Source organism: Gekko japonicus, unplaced genomic scaffold (assembly GCF_001447785.1).
Source record: "Gekko japonicus isolate JY-2015 unplaced genomic scaffold, Gekko_japonicus_V1.1 scaffold2384, whole genome shotgun sequence".
NCBI lineage: Eukaryota > Metazoa > Chordata > Lepidosauria > Squamata > Gekkonidae > Gekko > Gekko japonicus.
The window spans coordinates 192,017-211,255 of record NW_015173746.1 but is presented as its reverse complement, the minus strand read 5'-3'; the positions used below and the strand labels follow the sequence as shown (position 1 = coordinate 211,255).

The 19,239-nt window shown below is 44.1% G+C and overlaps 1 protein-coding gene across 1 annotated transcript in view; it reads right to left on the bottom strand.

Annotated features, from left to right (window-relative positions):
• The window catches only part of LOC107120705 (receptor-type tyrosine-protein phosphatase delta-like), a 93,986-nt gene that overhangs the window by 813 nt on the left and 73,934 nt on the right, over window positions 1-19,239 (bottom strand). Inside the window, exons 2-3 of the mRNA XM_015423476.1 lie at window positions 9,516-9,661; window positions 411-552 (exon numbers count right to left, since the gene is read on the bottom strand). Of these exons, the coding sequence (XP_015278962.1) occupies window positions 411-552; window positions 9,516-9,661 (288 nt within the window). The remainder of the gene's footprint in view (window positions 1-410; window positions 553-9,515; window positions 9,662-19,239) is intronic.

The window sequence follows — 19,239 nt, the reverse complement described above, 5'->3', positions numbered from 1 at the left end:
TTTATATGATTGTGGCTTTCTATCCAACTAAAGATTTGCAACAGTTGTGTAAAGACAGCAACTACAGTTATTTAGTCACAGGCCTAGATATACACAATAAAGATTAGTACCTAATGTATCTATTACATGACATATAGCAGAACCAGCAGCTATGGCCAGGATAAACTCCACATACAAGAAAAGATTTCTCAAATTGTATCCCAAAAACATCCACACATGGTACAGCTGATTATGTCAACAACATTTCAACATTTTATGTTGAAAAACCAAGCTCAACACATTAGATTTTTTTGCTACACAAAGGCAGTGTTAATAGTATGAGTCTCAAAAAGTCTGACCTTAGAAGTACTTCTTTTGTACTTTTGCCAACTTTAAGAACAATTTTTTTAAAAAAAATGTCAGAGACTTACCACGCAACACAGTGAGTCTTGTAGACACACTTATTTCTCCAACACTGTTGGAAGCAACACATTCATAAATAGCTTCATCTCGTGGAGTACGTAGCGGTTGTATTCTGAGAACTGATCCAGATCCATCATCAAATTCTATTACCTGTTGAAGGAAACAACAGCTGTCACAGGTGTTGTAACAAAGGCCTACCTCTCAGCTAATCCCGGATACATCTCTAAATTCTTCTAATGTGTCACACTTTATATGTATGAGATGAACTGAAGAGTAGCTGATGAGAGTAGTTCTAAAAGTAAATATAACTGTATTTAAATACGTTTCAGTAGTCAAACTGATGGAGAGTTTTTGAAATCAATCTGGCTTTGTTAGTCTTTAAATAGTGGACCAATCTAACTGTTAAATTACCTTGTCAAATTAATTAATGTAAAACCTTATGCCTAGAATTGCCAACTCTTAGTTGGAAAATTCCTGGAGATTTGAGGGAGAAGACTAGAGAGTGTGGGTTTGGCGAGGGATGGGACCTGAGCAGAGTATAATGCCCTAAATCTCACCTGGAGGCTGGCAAGCGTATGTCCCTCCTTTCTATCTAATAGCTTTTGAGACAAATAAAGTCCAGGATTAAATCAAATGAATAAAATAATTCATAAAAAGCATCAATTCATCAAGCATCAACAGCATTTAAAACATATAATTAAAAGCTGCAGTGGAGATTTGAGCTTCTATCTGTGAGCACAGAAGGAATAGCACCCCAAGCTGTGAACTTGCTGTCTCAAGAGAGTGCAATCCCATCTAGCTGAATCCTTAATTGGCACTGTTATCAACCAGCATCATCTTAGTTTTGCCTGGACTGAACTTCAGTTCATTGGCACTCAAACAATTCATTACTGCTTCTAAACACAGATTCATTGCCTTATTGATTCTGTTGAAACAAGAAACAGAGCTGAATGACATCAGCATACTGATGACATTTCACTCCAAAATAGCGAACTCTCCAATAATTTCATATAGAAGAAGAAGAAGACAATGACGACAACGACAACAACGACTGCAGCAGCAGTGGCAATCCCTAACTCAGAATGAGTTGTCTGTCTCCCAAAGAAGACTGTTGATCAGGACAATCATGGCAGTTTCAATTCCAAAACCAAGAATTACTGTGAATTGTTTATTAGGGTAGCTTTTCCAACTAAAACTTTATTATTCTTCCCATCCCTATCAATTCTCTTTGGACTGAACAACAATCTATGGCACATCCAATGAACAATCTGGGATACTATAGGAAAGAACACCTTTTGTTGCAACCTAGAAAAACAAAAACTGTAATAGAAAGACCTTTAAAAACCAGACTATTCAGCGATAAAACCCATATGAGTTTGTATTTCAGCATAGAGGGTGCTAATTTGGAGGAGGTTCAATTTTTGTTGTTGGTTCCGTGTTTTAAATGGAATGCAAGGATGCAAGGCTCACCAGCACCAGAGCTTTTTCTGTGGCGGCTCCCTACTGGTGGAATGAGCTCCCGGAGGAGATCAGGGCCCTGCGGGACCTTTTACAGTTCCGCAGGGCCTGCAAGACGGAGCTCTTCCACCAGGCTTTCCAATAGGAGCCGCCACCACTGTTACCACCAATGATCCTAGTGAAGACTGGGATCCTAGATCTGGTCCTCTATATCGCTAGGCCTTCCGGTGCGAGGGATGATGAGCGGTGTAATAAGGCAGAAGGAGATTTGGAAGCGCGCCATCTAATGTGTTGTACTGTATGCACTTTAGTGGAAACTGTTAAGTTATGTCTTAAAGTATTTGTTTATGAGATTTTATAGAGTTTTTAAGTTTTATGTATGTCAATTAGGTACACCGTACCGCTGTGTTAGCCACCCTGAGCCTGCTTGCGGGATGGGCGGGGTATAAATATAATAAATACATAAATAAATATAAATAAATTAAAGAGCCATACAGTAAGTTCATGACAGAGGATTCACTCGGATCCAGTACCTGTTGGCATGACATAGAATTCTTCTCTACTTTTAAATCACTTTGTTTTATTACTACTGTTGCCTTTACCAAGAATGTGGCAAATAGATTCCCCCCCTAATCATGTTCAGGAAGGAAAACTAAAACTACAGGTTAAGGACTATTTGGTTCTATAGAAATTTAAGATTCCCCTGGGAGCAGGGCTTGGGGGGGGGGAGGTGCCAGAACTCTCAAGAGGGAAATAAAGTTTTCAATCTGTATACTGAAAAGTTATGAACCTTTAAACATTTTAAAAATTATTTTTTCAAAGAGGTTCCAAAACTCCATTCCAGTGCATTTCCCCAGAAAAAAAGCCTGCCTGGAGAGATTATCAATTTATCCTTGACTTCAGGGATTTTCCCAGGGACTTTAAAGGAGGCAGTGGTGGGACTGCTGCGGGAAAAGCCATCTCTGGACCCTTTGGTCCTAGCAAACTACCACCTAGTGTCAATTTTTCCACTGCTGGGTAAGGTAATTGAGAGAGTGGTAGCTGAACAGCTTCAGGTTTTCCGGGATAATTCCTCCATCCTGGATCCATTCTAGTCTGGCATCCGCCCTGGCTATAGGATGGAGACAGCACTGGTTGCCCTCACAGATGACCTCTGGAAGCACCTGGATCGAGGTGGGTCAGCGCTGTTGTTGTTGCTTGACTTAACAGCAGCATTTAACACAGTCAATTATGATCTTACAACCCACTTCTTCGCCAACACGGGGATATGAGGGACAGTCTTGCAATGGCTGGTAACCTTCCTCCACAGTCGGTGACAGAGGGTGGCTCTTGGGGAGAGGGTTTCTCCATGTCACTCAATGTTATTTAACATCTACATTGGCCCCCTTGCCCAGTTAATCCGGGGGTTTGGGCTGGGCTATCATCAGTAAGCTAACGACACCCAGCTGTATCTGTTGATGGACGATGGACGTACTCCATCCCACATATTCTGGCCAGGGCTTTGGAGACTATGGCTGGTTGGTTGCAGCAGAGTTGTCTGAAATTCAATCCCATTTAAGATGGAGGTCTTAACTAGGATTGGGAATTTGGCTCCCAACCCTTGACGGGGTGATTCTAATGTTGACTCCGATGGTGAAGAACCTAGGAGTGACTCTGGATGCCTCACTTTCTATGGGAGTACAGATCATGTCCGTTGCCAGGTCAGCTTTTTACCATTTTCAGCTGGTCAGGCAACTGGGTTCCTATCTCTCCTCCTGTGACTTGGCTACAGTGATCCATGTGGATAGTTGGGTGTACCAAATAGTTAATTTGGATATAAGTGCAAGATCAGTGTTTCCTAGTTTTGAAGTAAATCTAAGTTTGCTATGTCAAAGAATAAACATAAAACAGTGTTTGTTAAAAGAGACACTGAGGAGCACCTAATTATCTTTATTTTTTGATTGATTGATTGATCACCCAATCCCTGCTATTCCAGGACTCTGGGCGATATACCGTATCCATAAAACAGAATCTGATAAAATCATTAAAACATTAAGAACACATATTCAAAAAAAGATGGTGAATATTAATCCAATTTCAGACTACCAGCTACTTCGCAGACAGGGGGGAAAGAGGGCCAAAAAGGGTAAACAGTGGGGGGGATGAGAAAGGGTGCCAGCCAAGAGGGAACCATTGCTGTCCTCAACCAAAAGCCTGGTGGAACATCTCTGCCTTACAGGCCCTGCAAAATTGCATAAGGTCTCATGGGAACCTTATTGTATTTGGCAGAGAGTTCAACCAGGTTGGGGCCAGGACCAAAAAAGCCTTGGCCCTGGTGAAGGACAGCCAGATATCCTTAGCACCAGGGACCACCAGCAAGTTGTTATCTGAAGAGCATAATGCTCTTCCAGGGACATAACGGAGAAGATCCCATAGATATGTTGGACACTGACAGCTCAAGGACTTAGGTCAATATCAAAACCTTGAACTTGACTCTGCATTCAACTGGGAGCCAGTGTAGCTGGCACAGCACCAGATGGATATGTGCTGTCCATGATGTTCCCACCAGAACTCATGCTGATACATTCTAGATCTGTTGAAGCTACTGGGTCAGTTTCAAGGGCAGGCCAGCATAAAGCGACAGACCCTACTAAACAGGCAGCAATGGTGACTGGTGGAGGGACCTCAGTTGCGGAGGCAGGGCTTGACACAACGCAGGCCAGCATAAAGCGAGTTACAGTAATCTTGCCTGGAGGTGACCATCACATGGATTACTGTGGCTAGATCGGGGCATGATAGGAAGGGGGCCAATTTTCTTCTTATTTATTTCTTTCATGCAATTTCTATCCTGCCCTCCCCCATAAGTGGGCACAGGGTGGGTTACAACAATAAAAACAATAAATACAAAAACATTGTAAGGCCCATTTAAAATCTAATACCAATTTAAATACTAAAACATTTAAAACATGATGGCAACCCAGATAATTTCATATGCCCGAACTGTACACTGCAAGTGCCAGGGGGCAATCATTTGAACAGGTGGGCTGAATCACCATCAGGAACATAGGAATGTCATAATGCCCAGCATAGGCAAGTTCAAGCAGGGGAGGCTGATATAATTGAGCATCCTCTGCCTCAACCAAAGGCCTGACAGAACACCTGAATGGGTGTCCCAACTCTGCCAAGCCCAAACATGAAAATGCCCCAATTACCTCCCCACCCCCTCGTCCTCTTGCACCTACCAAACAAGGAATACCACTTTCACATTCAAAACAATGGTGATGATAGGAAAAGAGGCTATCCTAGAATATCCACACAATACATTGCCAACAATAGTGATGAAATTATGACTATTTCCTTACTGAAGTAATATAGGATTAAGCAAGTAACATTTTAGCAAGTCAAAAGCTTTAAATTCAAAAATGTATGCAACATTTGGGTAACAAAAAAACAATTACATCATAGACAAAACTGTGATGAAACAGCCCAAGCCAGTTCTATGCAGGGCTCCAATAAGCATGTGCTTCTCCCATGATCACAGCTCCCCTACCATGGCTTACTGACCACTACCCTATGCTTCTCAAAACCAAAATCACACTGCACCAGGAGGTTATGTGAAAGAAGAACTAGTTTATGAGAGAGAATGTGGTATAGTGTTGGGCTAGAATCTGGGAGATCTGGTTTGAAATCTCCATGGGGTATCCTTGGGCAAGTAACAATCTCTCATCCTAACGTATTTTACAGAGTTGTTGAAAGGATAAAATAGGAAAAGGAAATCCATACATGCTGCCCTCAGCTTCTTGGGGGAAAGATGGGATAGATAGAAAGAGGGTGGCCCTCTACAGCTGTCTTGCACAGGGATCTATAAAACGTGGCATTAGCTCTAAAAATGTTTACAAACTGTCCTGACACTCCCATGCCAGTATTCACGACCCCTGCAGCAACCCACACCAGAGCCAAAGATGGCTCACCTCCCCCCAAGCCCTTAGGCCCCCACTTACCCCTTCCTCAGCTGCTGGGGAGTAGGGAATCTGGCAAGGCCCGTGCCAAGCCCTGAAGCAGGTGGGACAGGCCATTGCAACAAGCCCAGGATGGCCCAGTCTTTGGGGGAAGGAGCAGGCAGGCAGCCCCCCCCCCCCCCAGGCCAGGCCAGTGGCCAGACCTGACTCTGTCCGAGCATCAGGGAAGTGGCAGCCCCACCCATGAAGCTCAGACAGGCATCAGAGCTTATCAATGGGGGCAGGGCTGGGCTAGGGGGGAAGAGACAGGGACAAGGGGGCAGAGAGTGGAATGAAGAAAGGAATAAAAGGGAAGCCAGACTGGATGGTCAGGGAGGAATAGGCTCGCTGTCTGCCAGAGACCCAGAGAGAAGGGAAAGGGGGCACCAGCGGATAGACAGGAGGAGAGGTGATGTAACCTTCCCTCACCTGCCATTTCTGAAACCCCCAGTAGCCCCCTGATATCCTCTCATGGGGAGGTGAATGGCCTTCCTGGGCAGTCCCCCAAATAGGCAGCAATGGCGACTGGTGGAGGGACCTCAGATGTGGAGGCAGGGCTTGACACAACAGCAGATTAAATTGTAAAACTTGCAATTCAATGAGCTTACACAAGTGCCTAGTCAAAAATTTAAGAAGAATATAGTAAATATCCATGAACTCAAATTAAACCAGAATGCTTCTCTTTTTTGTATTGGTTTTAACAAATCAATCGGTTTTTGGGATACCGGTGTATTTTAATTTCAAATTTATTTGTTTTAAAATGAAGCACTAAAATTCCAATCCATGATTTATAGCTTTATGCAGTCCATATATGTGCAGGTGGGGAGAGGGGTGACAGTAACACAAAATACACTCAGAAATATAAAAAAGATTTGAAACAAGAGCTTTTACTGGGTTTGTGTCTTTTCAAGTCACACAAGAAGGGAAAGAAAGAAGTATGTCAACATATGAAGTTGTATTATACAAATTTAGGCAACTCCTTATCTATTCTGACTGGCACTAGGTTTTCAGGGTCTCAGAGAGATCTTTCACAATGCCTGCCATTAGATATTTATTTAATTAATTAATTAATTGTATTTATACCCCGCCCTCCCCACAAACGGGGTATTCCAATTCAATATTATTGCCACCCAACATTCATAAAGGTGCCATTGGGAAGGGCATTTCATAGAATCATAGAGTTGGAAGGAACCTCCAGGAATCCCAGCCAAACTGACCTGGGGAACAATTGCTTCCTGACCCCAGAGTGGCAATCAGCATTTCCCTGGGCATGTAAGAAAGGGCCACAAGAACTAAGCACTGAGGCAACCCTTCCTGCCCTCCCTCTCATGATCTGCCTAAGTTCACACAATCAGCATTGCTGTCAGATGGCCATCTAACGTCTGTTTGAACACCTCCAAAGAAGAAGAGCCTACCACCTTCCGAGAAAGCCTGTTCCACTGTCTCACAGAGGATCTGCTCTGTCAGGAAGTTCTTCCTAATGTTTAGCTGAAAATCTTCTGATTTTATTTCAACCCGTTGGTTATGGTCCGACCTTCTGGGGCAACAGAAAACAACTCCATACCATACTCTATATGACAGCCCTTCAAGTACTTGAAGATGGTTAATATCACCTCTCAGTCGTCTCCTCCTCAGGCCAAACATACCCAGCTCCTTCAACCTTTCCTCATAGGACTTGGTCTCCAGATGCCTTACCATCTTTGTTGCCCTCCTCTGGACATGTTTCAGCTTGTCTATGTCTTTCTTAAATTGTGGTGCCCAAAACTGAACACAATACTCTAGGAGAGGTCTAACCAGAGCAGAGTAAAGTGGTACCATCACTTCATCACAATGCTTCATCTTATCAATACAGCCAATTCTCCTTATGGCTTCATCTGTGGATATTTGAACCCGGAGATCGGAGCCATGAACAGACAAAACTCTGGGAGGGATGGGGGGACACAGGTTTGCAGAAAAATCTGATGAAAGATACATTGGGTTGGTTAACATCCCCCCATAAAAAAACAGAGTCTGTACATTTAAGAAAGAAGATCTCAATGACCACAGTGGGAGTTGCTAGGCAACTGCAACAGTATCACCAGATTTCAAATCTGGGTTTCTGTCAATAAATGATAGGGGGAAGGGCCATTTCCAAGGCTATTTTGGCTTCCCAGTCTATCCCTGCTCCTCCCCTACTGCCCTGACTCATGGAGACCAGGACCCAGGTGCAATCAACAGGCAACTTGCCACCCTCCAGTTTGTACAAGTCACCCAGATGACTGGGCCATTTGCACTATTCACCCAGATGACTGGGCTCAGTGGCATCCTCCGCATAACTTGCATGACTTGGCCAGGCCTGGCAATAGCCACCACACAACTCACCCAAGCAACTTGCTACCTCATGCCTTTTGCAACTTGGCCAGACTTTTCTCAGGGAGAGGCTGATGGGGGAGAGGAGGAGGGAAAGCTGATAGCCAGTGTGGTGTGGCGGTCAGAGTGCCAGTTTCCAATCCCCACTTTGTCATGGAAGTTTGCTGGGTGACCTTGCAAGTCACACACATTCTCTACCTAACCTACCTCACAGGAATATTGTGAGGAGTACAGGAGGAGGAGAATGATGTAAGCTGCTTTGACTCCCCATTAGTGAGAAAGGCAGTGTATAAAAGAAGTACATAAATAATAAAGAGTGGGAAGGAGAGAAGGAAGTGGGGAAAAGGGAGAAGACACAGGGGTTGCCAGTAGGACAGCAAGAGGGAACAGTGTGGGGAAGGGGATACAGGAGGAAATGAAGTGATCTCTGCAAGCCCTTGTGGATTCCCTGCTTGTTTTCCACTATTTCCTGATATCCTATTGGCAGTATTGTCCATTTATTCATTTTTCTCCATCAGACAGAAGATAAAAAATATGGATCTCCTAAATACAGGTACTAATCATATAAACATACAGAACACTTTTTCCATTTATGCCTTATGGCACTGTTAAGCATGCACAGTCCTCCCATGTCTGCAGTTCTGTGAATGAGGGTACAAGGTCAATAGTAAAGGATTTTTTGTACGCAAAACAGAATGCACAGAAGGCAGAGGCAAGACTGCAGCAAAGGGTCTGGATCAGCCCCACATTGTTCCACAATATTAGCGATATTGTGATTCTAGGACACTGACCCATTTTGTCACTCTTTGACAGGACAGAACAAAAACCTATACTGTTGCTTCCTTGTGAGAAACTCACCCACCCTCTCTTCTAAGCAAGGCTACTCCTCAGCACTCCTGATATCACCCATTTCATTCCATCTTCAAAACTGCAGCTCTAGTTCTTAGCTGGCTTTCATACAGCATTCACCATAGATGGCAGCTCTTTATACATCTTTCTGACTCCTACCACATATGTTGTTACTCACATCATCATTCAAGGTTAGCAGAATGTAGGGGGGAGAATACAGAATAGGGAAATTAAACAATTCATAATACACCTCAGTCCTACTTCTGGTCAGTGGTTGTGTGGAGAGTCTTACAAACAGCAATGAAATTCCTTTTGTGATAAATCCAACTAAATGTGTTTTTGCTTATTGGCCTGGTTTGATAGACGGTTTTAAGTACAAGTACTGTTATTTTTAAATGATCACTGTTAGAAGCAATGGGGAATAATCAAGTAATATTAAAGTAAATGTTTTTCAGAGGAACAGAACAATGGACCTAATACCTCAAATCTCTGATTGCTGACTTTCTTGCCCTTTTTATTCCAGACAATTTTTGGTCTTGGGTCTCCCGAAGCTTGACAGATGAATGATGCAACTCCTCCTGAGACCCCTGTCTGGTCAACGGGTGTTCTTGCAAATTTTGGTGGTGCTAAAAAAGAAAAATAGCAAGATATATTTCTAAGCAAGATATAGGCAAAGGAATGTGTCAACTGTCAGAAGGAAATAAAAGGAAAACCTTTTGTTTCTTCAAGAAGAACATTTGCCTTGGAAGTGAAGTATTAAAAGGGAATGAAAGCTGATACAACATAATATATTTCAGAATTTCTACATGGAAAATACTTGCTTATAGAAATTTACATGTGATATGCATATCAATCATCACATGTGAGTATTCTACACACTATGTACAAAGTGTATGTATACTTAGCAATTGATGTGTGTAGGATCATTACACACTCTCCCCCAATACTGTAGTCCTCCTTCAATTTTGGAAGGCCTGGATCTATAATTTAAATACCTAGAAAGAGACAGGAGATCCAGTACGAAGTCTCCAGTATCTAGCTCTCATATGTCTTTGTCTTCTATGAAGAAGATTTTTGTTAGGTGCTATTCCGCACTAGTGAAAGGTCTTTATTAGCATGTAAAAGAGCACCAACATATGAACAACTTGCATTTTTTTCATTATCCTTTTTTTTAAAAAAATCACCCTTTTGCAAAGATGAACTGTACAATAAAGATCATTTCATGGCTCACAGCTTCTCACTTCTGGATATTTTTACCAGGTAGGGGTTATTCGGGAATCATTAGTTCCACATACATTTATGAAAACTACAAAATGAATTAGCATTATGAGTTCAAAACTAGTCCTTCCATTTATATCGCTATTTCTTGTAATAAAAAAACCTGATTGCAAATAAACTTAAGCGCTTCAGTGTGTAACTAATCATTTGAACTTAAGTCAGAAAGAAAATCGGGAAGAAATAGAAGAGCCTAACACAAGTGCTTTGGGAATAACATGCAAAGGATGACAGAATCTGTAAGATATTTCACCAGACACAAAGTGCACATCATACTATTTCTGGGGAAACAACTGGGAATGAAGTAGTGTTGGGGGGACATAAACCCTTTCCCTGCCTGCCATTTCCCAGCTCTAAATCCCCCAAGTGACTCCCCCCACAGGTTTTCAAGCATGTTTGCCCTTGCACACTTTTCCTGAAACTATTGCCTATGTATATTTTCTCTATTTTATTTTACATAATCTATAACCCGCCATTCTGACCTTACCAGAGCTACCAGGATCGCAAAGAGATTAAAACATATATAATAAAAACATGTTTAAAATCATTAAAACCAAATAAAAACATGTCAGTAAAACAATTAAAACCAAGTTTAAATACACATATAAAATATAAAAACAACAAATAAAAAAACAACATAAAAACAGGAAGGAACAGCAACTGAGGGAACAAAAGTCTTTGCTGGTAGAACACATCAACAGAAGGGGGACAGGTGAGTCTCTCTAGGGAGAGAGTTACAAAATTTTGGTGTCATAACCAAGAGGGCCCTCTTCTGTGTTGCCACCAACTTAACCTCAGAAGCCTTGACCCAGAGCATCAGAAGATGACTGTAGTGGTCAGGTAGGTTTATTTTATTTATTTATTTATTTATGGATTTATATCCTGCCCTTCCAAACGGCTCAGGGCGGCTAACATACGGATAGTGCCAGGTTAAATAGGTAAAATACAATAAAACAGTGTTAAACATCCACAATAAATCCCCTAGACAATATTTAAGGTGCTCTGATGTTATCCTATATATAAATCCACAAGATGGGCAGTAATCCCAATTCGACGGCAAGCTTTATTAAGTAGCAAGGACTCCAGTGATGATGTTCTACCCGCTTCCGCCAGGCTACGCATACCCCCCATAGTAGGGGTAAATGGTGGAACAGTACCATGGTGGTGGAATAGTGGCGGCGGCGGCTCCTACTCAAAATCCTGGCAGAAGAGCTCCGTCTTGCAGGCCCTGCGAAACTGCACAAGGTCCCACAGGGTCCGGATCTCCCCCGGGAGCTCATTCCACCAGGTAGGAGCTGCCACCAAAAATGCCCTGGCCCTAGTAGGGGTGAACTTAACGTCTTGGGGGCCTGGAACTTCCAGGAGGTGGAGACTCCCCGATCATAGTGCTCTTGAGGGAACATACGGGGAGAGGGATTCCCTTAGTTTGTGAAAAAGGCAGCCCCAAGTAGAGAGTGTTACAGTAGTCTAACCTCGAGGTGACCGTCACATGGATCACAGAGGCCAGGTCCTCACGGTCAAGGTAGGGGACAAACTGCTGAGCCAGCCGCAGGTGGTAAAAGGCCGACTTGGCAGTGGCTGCCACCTGGCCTCCATCGTTAACAAGGAGTCCAAGAGCATGCCCAAACTCCTAACCTCCCACGCAGGCCCCAAAGGCACCCCGTTGAAGGCCGGTAGAGGGAGCCCCAGCCCTGGACTGGTCTGACTCAGGCCCAGGACCTCCATCTTTGCCGGGTTTAATTTCAACCGACTCAGTATGAGCCAACCAGCCACAGCTTGTAACGCCCGATAGAGGTCATCGGGACTGGAGTCTGACTGGCCACCCAACATCAGATAGAGCTGGGTATCATCAGCATATTGATGACACCCAAGCCCACACCTTCAGGCAATCTGGGCGAGGGGGCGCATATAGATGTTAAACAACCTCAGGGACAACACAGCTCCCTGGGGCACCCCACACTCAAGGGGGTGTCCTTGGGACCGCTGGTCCCCAATCGCCACCCTCTGTCCCCGACCTTGGAGAAAAGAGGCAGACCATTGAAGAGCAAGCCCCTGAATCCCCACGTCGGTGAGGCGGCGGGCCAGCAACGGGTGGTCAACCATATCAACCAACACCAGTGCTGCCATGCCACATCGATCCAGATGCCTACGGAGATCGTTAGTCAGAGTGACCAGCAACGTCTCCGTCCCGTGGCCCGGGTGAAAGCCGGACTGGAAGGGATAGAGGACGGAAGCCTCATCCAGATAGCCCTGTAGCTGTGACACCACCACCCTCTCGATAAGTTTGCCCAAATAGGGCAACTTGGAAACCGGCTGATAGTTGGCCAATTCGGCCGGGTCCAAAGATTTTTTTTCAAGAGAGGACAGACCATCGCTTCCTTGAGTGCTCCGGGGAACCGTCCCTCAATGAGGGACTTATTGACAATTTCCCACAGTGCACCTCAAAACCCCTCGTGGCCTGCTTTAATAAGCCAGGAGGGGCACGGATCAAGGTCGCATGTGGTTGGGTGCACCGATACGAGCAACCTGTCAGCTTCCTCCAGGCTGAGTGGGTCAAAACACACTAAACCTGGCACCAAAGACGTGCAAGGGGCCTCAAGTTCCCTAACTGTTTCAATTGTGGCAGGGAGGTCATGGCAGAGAGCCAAGACTTTATCTGCGAAATAGCTCGCAAATGCCTCACAGCCTAAGTCCAATTCCCTGACATTTTGCCTGCCCTGAAGCAGAGCTGTCAAGGACCGAATTACACTAAATAATCGGGCCGAGCGTGAGCTAGCAGATGCAATCGAGGTCACATAGAAATCTCTCTTTGCAGCCTTGACTGCCATCTCATAGGATCTCATAAACATCCTATAGGATGTTCTTGACACTTCGTCGCGAGCACGGCACCACCGTCTCTCTAGCCATCTCAGTTCTCGCTTCAGCAGCCACAACTTCTGGGTATACCAGGGTGCTCGCCTATCACGAGTGCGGAGAGGGCGGCTGGGAGTGATCTCGTCAATGGCTGAGGAGAGTCAGCAGTTCCAATCCTCCACCAGCTCATCTAACGAACCACCAGGGAGCCTCGGATCCCACAGAGCCATCTGGAACCGCATTGGGTCCATTTGACTCCATGGGCAAGCCAAAATCAGCTCACCACCTAAACAGGGTCGGGGTGGAACATTCAGATGGGCCCTCAGGGCAGTGATCCGATCCACCATCACTCCTGCTGCAAAGATCAAATCGAGCATGTGACTCGCTCGATGCGTGGGAGCCGAGACGAACTGAGAGAGTCCCAGTACCGCCATGGACGACACTAGATCCACAGCCCAGCTGGAGGTCGCGTCCTCAGCATGGACGTTGAAGTCACCCAAGACGATCAGCCTAGGGTGCTCCAGCGCCCAGCCTGATACGGCTTCCAGCAGGGATGGCGTAAGCCTCCTGAATGAATAGAGCCACCCCTCCCCCCCGCCCCCTAGTCATGAGGGAGTATATAGGTTCATAAGGGAGTATATAGTTTTTCTGATATGGTGGTCCCAAGACATATAGGGCAGCAGCTAGAAAGGTTCTCTAATGCCTGCCACCACTCTAGTATGAGTCTCCTTGGGAGGGTCCAGAGCACCCACCCCACCCTTTATACACTTCTTTTCCAGTAAGGTAAAGGTAAAGGTTCCCTTGCTCGAAAGCCAGTCGAATCCGACTCTAGGGTTGCGGTGCTCATCTCCGTTTCAAAGCCAAAGAGCCAGCGCTGTCCGAAGACGTTTCCGTGGTCATGTGGCCGGCATGACTAAACACCAAGGCGCACAGAACGTAGGCTTCCCTTTATACGTGACCAAATGAGACACGAGGACACAGGCAGAGTAACACACTATTTTTATTAAAAACATTTAACAGCAACTATGATTCAATAACATGTAGGAAAACTGAAAGTAAAGGTGGGTAAACCAGCAAAATAATAAATCCAAATGAATCTGACTATACTGTCCTAGCCTCCTCTAGATACATGGTCTCAGACTGACTCACTCACCCCTTTTGACTGAGGGATCCCTCCTTCTGCAGCAGCCTCATCACCCCTGCTCCCTGCGAGTGACCACTCTCCCACTTTGGGCAAGGCCTTTTATTCTTTCTTCCTACGCACCACCCTCTACTCCTCTGCTGGTGTAAGCTTTCCCTCCAAATCCCCTGTTAACCATTCACAGGGTCCAGAAGGGATCTGGGAAATGTAGACCCTGATAGCTACTCCAATACAGGCTTCCTTGGAGCCACTAGGCCTCCCTAGAGCCTGTAGACCGCAGTATTATAGGCCTAGGATCATGACAGGCTCTATGCCCTGTTGTTGGCCATCCAGAGGAACTGGTTAGACACTGTGTGAGACAAGATGAACCATTGGTTTGATCTGGTAGGGCTCTTCCTATATTCTTATAGGATGAATACCAGCACACCTTGAATGGCACCCAGAAACAAACTGGGAGCCAGTGTAGAGAAGCCAAGACTGCACTGATATGGCACCTACAACCTACTCCAGATGACGGTATTAGGACCACCAAAGATGAAATGTGTGCAGCGAGCCAGCTTGATGTAGTGGTTAGGAGTGGCAGACTCTAATCTGGAGAACCGGGTTTGATTCCCCACTCCTCCACATGAAGCCAGTTGGGTGACCTTGGGTCAGCCACAGTTCTCTCAGAACTCTCTTAAAAGTAAAAGCAAAACTCTTACTGAATTAAATCAGTCCAAAATATCAGATAACGTGTACCAGTTGACATTCCTAAACTATCATTGTGAAAATTAAAAACAAAATGAGGTTTGGGGAGACCTCTTCTAACCAGCCAACCATCAGTTCTCCCTTGCCGTTTCTGTCTGCAAAACACTGTTGTATAAACTAAAAAAAGAGTAAATAAAAGTAAAAATGGGTGTCTTAAACAAAAATCAATTCCTACATTCAGTCAGACACCAGCTAAAACCCATACATACCAGCTCAAAAACGAAGGTCAGCTGAGAAAGCCTTACAGAGGAAATCTCACGTCTGAGAACTTCCACAATCTGGCCCCACAGGAGACAGCCCACGGCATGCCTCCTGGGGGCCGCGTTTGCCTCCTCGTGAGGACGAATGAAGGAAGGGCTGTGGTGCAGCCTCAAATCCAAGAGGGGGAGTGGAGCCTGCGCAATCGTGCTTTGGAACCATGTTTTTGCAGAATGGTGTTGCCACGAAGTTGTGGATCTGTGATTTTTGTGGTGCAAACGGTGGACGTGGATGTGTTATATGATTTGATTATGTGTTTGGGGTGACCCAGTTAAAAAACCCTGAGGATCCATGAGGATCTGTGCTTTGGAACCATGTTTTTGCAGAATGGTGTTGCCACGAAGTTGTGGATCTGTGATTTTTGTGGTGCAAAAGGTGGATGTGGATGTGTTATGTGATTTGATGATGTGTTTGGGGTGACCCAGTTAAAAAACCCTGAGGATCCATGAGGATCTGTGCTTTGGAACCATGTTTTTGCAGAATGGTGTTGCCACGAAGTTGTGGATCTGTGATTTTTGTGGTGCAAAAGGTGGATGTGGATGTGTTATGTGATTTGATGATGTGTTCGGGGTGACCCAGTTAAAAAACCCTGAGGATCCATGAGGATCCGTGCTTTGGAACCATGTTTTTTGCAGTTTTGTGGTGCCACGAATTCATGGGGGCATGATTTTTGTAGTTCTTCCTATGGAGTGAGGAAAGGAGCCTCACTCTGGAAGGAGCCTTGCTGGCCCGAGATCGGGGGGAGGGGGGAGTTTTCCCTGCGGAGCGCCTTGGCGCTCTGCCGGGGAGCTTTGGGCTGGCCTCTCCGGGGGCTGTGGAGGCAGGGGGGAGAGATAGAAGGCTGCATTAATATGTTAATAAAGTGGCCTTATTTCATCCAACCTTGTTGTCTGACTTTTTCTTCCGTCTGGGGGAGCCAAGGCATGCATGGCAGCTGCCCAGGTTCTTCTGAATTCACTCCCTTCTGTGGACAGTTCCTTCTTTAGAGATCTTTCACTATCAGGTTGTTGTTTTAAATTTCAGAAAGCGCTTTTTAGGTAAATTTATCCCCAAAGTTTTATTAAAGTGTTTAATGAATGTTATCTATGTTTAACTATTTTGTATGCATTTTGCTACTGGAAGACAACTTGAGTGTGTGTTTTACAAACAGGTAGGTAGGATATAAACATCCAAATAAATAACAACATTGTTTCTGTATGAACGTATGCATTCATGGGGAAGTATTAGTAGGAAATCTTTTGAAATGTTTAATAATTTAAAGAAGTGAGTCTGAGTGTCAAAAAATTTCATGATTGAAACTTCAGTTATACTATCTGTGCAATCCCCAAGGCAAAATGTGCCTCCTGACATTTAACATAAAAACTGGTGCACTGAAATGTAACTAGGACATACAGATGCATGTGCTGAAGAGTCCTTGAGAATAGTTCCTGTAATCTTGACTCTTATTAGCTGGTCAGCTTTCAGACCTGAATCACAGTGCACAAATGTCACATGCAAAATTCATACGAAAGTGGAAACCAGTAATAAACTGTCCGACAAGACATGAAATAATTCCATCTAATCCACAGTATCACAAATGGTTATTTGTCTGAAAACACCAACAAAAAATAAAGAAGACCCGATCAAGGAAAAAGGCAAACTAACATACTTAGTTCATTTTACCCAATACGAAACCCAGTATCTGACACATTAGTGATAATATTAGATAGCTATTTAAAAACTGTTATAATATATGGTAGAGTCATTCGGGTGACTATGTAGAATGCATAATTGTAAGTTTGTAACACTTGGTTCATATATGTATTTATGTGGGAAAATAATTCAAAAAACATTTTAAAAAAGAGAAATCTTGTATATATGGAAGAAATAAACTAAAGGAAATGAAATAAATATTCAAGAACCCTGTGAAGCCTGTGAAGAAATGCATTGTATCCTGGAGGGTTGGCAAGCAGCAAAAGTCTGAACTGTGCATTTTAACCAGGTTTTTTTTTCTCTATCTCTCTGAGCTAAGAACAAGCTGGGGGGGGAGGAGGCCCATCTCTTAAAAAATGTTAATGGCTCTTGCTAGAGACAATGGGATGGGCCAGTTCACCCCCCCTCTCTACAATCATGGAATAGAGGTGGAGGTGTTAATTGCTAGACAGGTTACAGGAAGGGACTTCCTGGGGACAACTTCTTAACTGGGCAGTGATCATTTCTCTTTACTTTAAGAGCCAGTTTGGTGTAGTGGTTAAGTGCGCGGACTCTAATCTGGGAAAACTGGGTTCGAGTCCCCACTCCTCCACTAGCACCTGCTGGATGACCTTGGGCAAGCCATAGTTCTGGCACAGCCATTCTTGAAAAACAGTAGTTTCTGTCAGAGCTCTCTCAACCCCACCTACCTCACAGGGTGTCTGTTGTGGGGAAGGGAAGGGAAAGGAGTTTTTAAGCTGCTCTGAGACAACTTTGCGTAGTGAAGGACGGGGTATAAATCCAATCTCTTCTTCTTCTTCTTAGAAGCTGTTTCCTTTTTTTTTGCTTGAATGAGGATCCTCCTTGATCCACTCACTCTCTTAGCCTCCTTCTTGGTCCACAGTCAGTGCTTAACTGTCTATGCTTCAACTGTCAGTTCCCAACTGTCCTTCCTTAACTGACTCTCTCAACAGAATTCTGTTTGAACAGCCTGTCACTCAAGGGTTCCCAGACTCTGTTAAGCATCAATCCTTGACAGTCGTACTAGTTTTTTGCTGCGCTTTTTCGGCAGGAAGCCTCAGTTGTGCCACGGAAGCATTACGCTTCCCAGATGTGCTGGTGAGATCGCGACCGGAAACTCCGCTTGTCTTCTGTATCTCTTGCGTGGCTAATGTTGCGTGTGACCGCAGCCCATGTTAAGCATCAATCCTTGACAGTACATCACAAGCACCTTTGCAGTGGGATCACATATAAAGTTTACATTACCCTTATCTATTTTCTCCTCTAAACACTATTTCCCCTTTGCGGAGTTAATGAAGTCATTTGGCACAACACCTACAAGGGAAATCAGATTACTTGCCTTAACATGGTCTAACTCCAGTGATTTTCCTGGAAAAAAGGACTTTGGAATTGAAATTAAAAATGTCAATTTGAAATGTGCACACAAAATAATTTTGTGTTAGAATGTAAACATATCCCCAGTCAGGACCACAGGGTTTTTCAGAGCCAAGGATGTTAACTCTAAATATGAAAAATCTCAGTAAATCTTAAGATATAATTACTGGATAGAAAATAATTGAAACCCATGAAAAAGACACTCAAGAAAGCAGCAGGAGTAGTAAATGCTTTGAATGAAAAGGTGCTGTAATGCTTACTAGTTGCCTCAAGTTTTCAGTTCCTACACAGGTATTGGTGGTTAAAGTTCATTACTAGGTAGAAGAAATACCTACAAGCATGGAAGGCTACAAGCATGGACGGCTTCAAAAGGGAATTAGATAAGCATATGGAGTCCTTAACAAGCCACAATACTCAATCTTGTTGCTTGCTGCAATAGGGCATGACATAGCTATCCCACTGGTACAGTTTATTTTTTTAAAGGTCACAATTTATTTACTGAAGTCATTTGTTATATTTATTGCAATTCATTATTGTGGCAAAGGCTGGTATCTTCTGACCTCAGCTCAGCTAAACAGAAAGTAGTAGCATGTGAATCCAGTATGGCATCGTGGTTAGAATGTTAGATTAGGACCCATGAGATCCAGGTTCAAATACTCAGTCAGCATGAAACCAATAGGTGACCTTGGGGCAGCCTCTCTCTCTCATTTTAGCTGAGGATAAAAAGGAAAGTGGGATAGAGCCATATACGCACTGCAGTAATGGTAGTATAAAATATATACTAAATGAATTTTTAAAATGCATAACTCTGATCTGCTGATTAAAATGAGAGCAGCAGCACCTCAATATTGGCATCCACTTTTA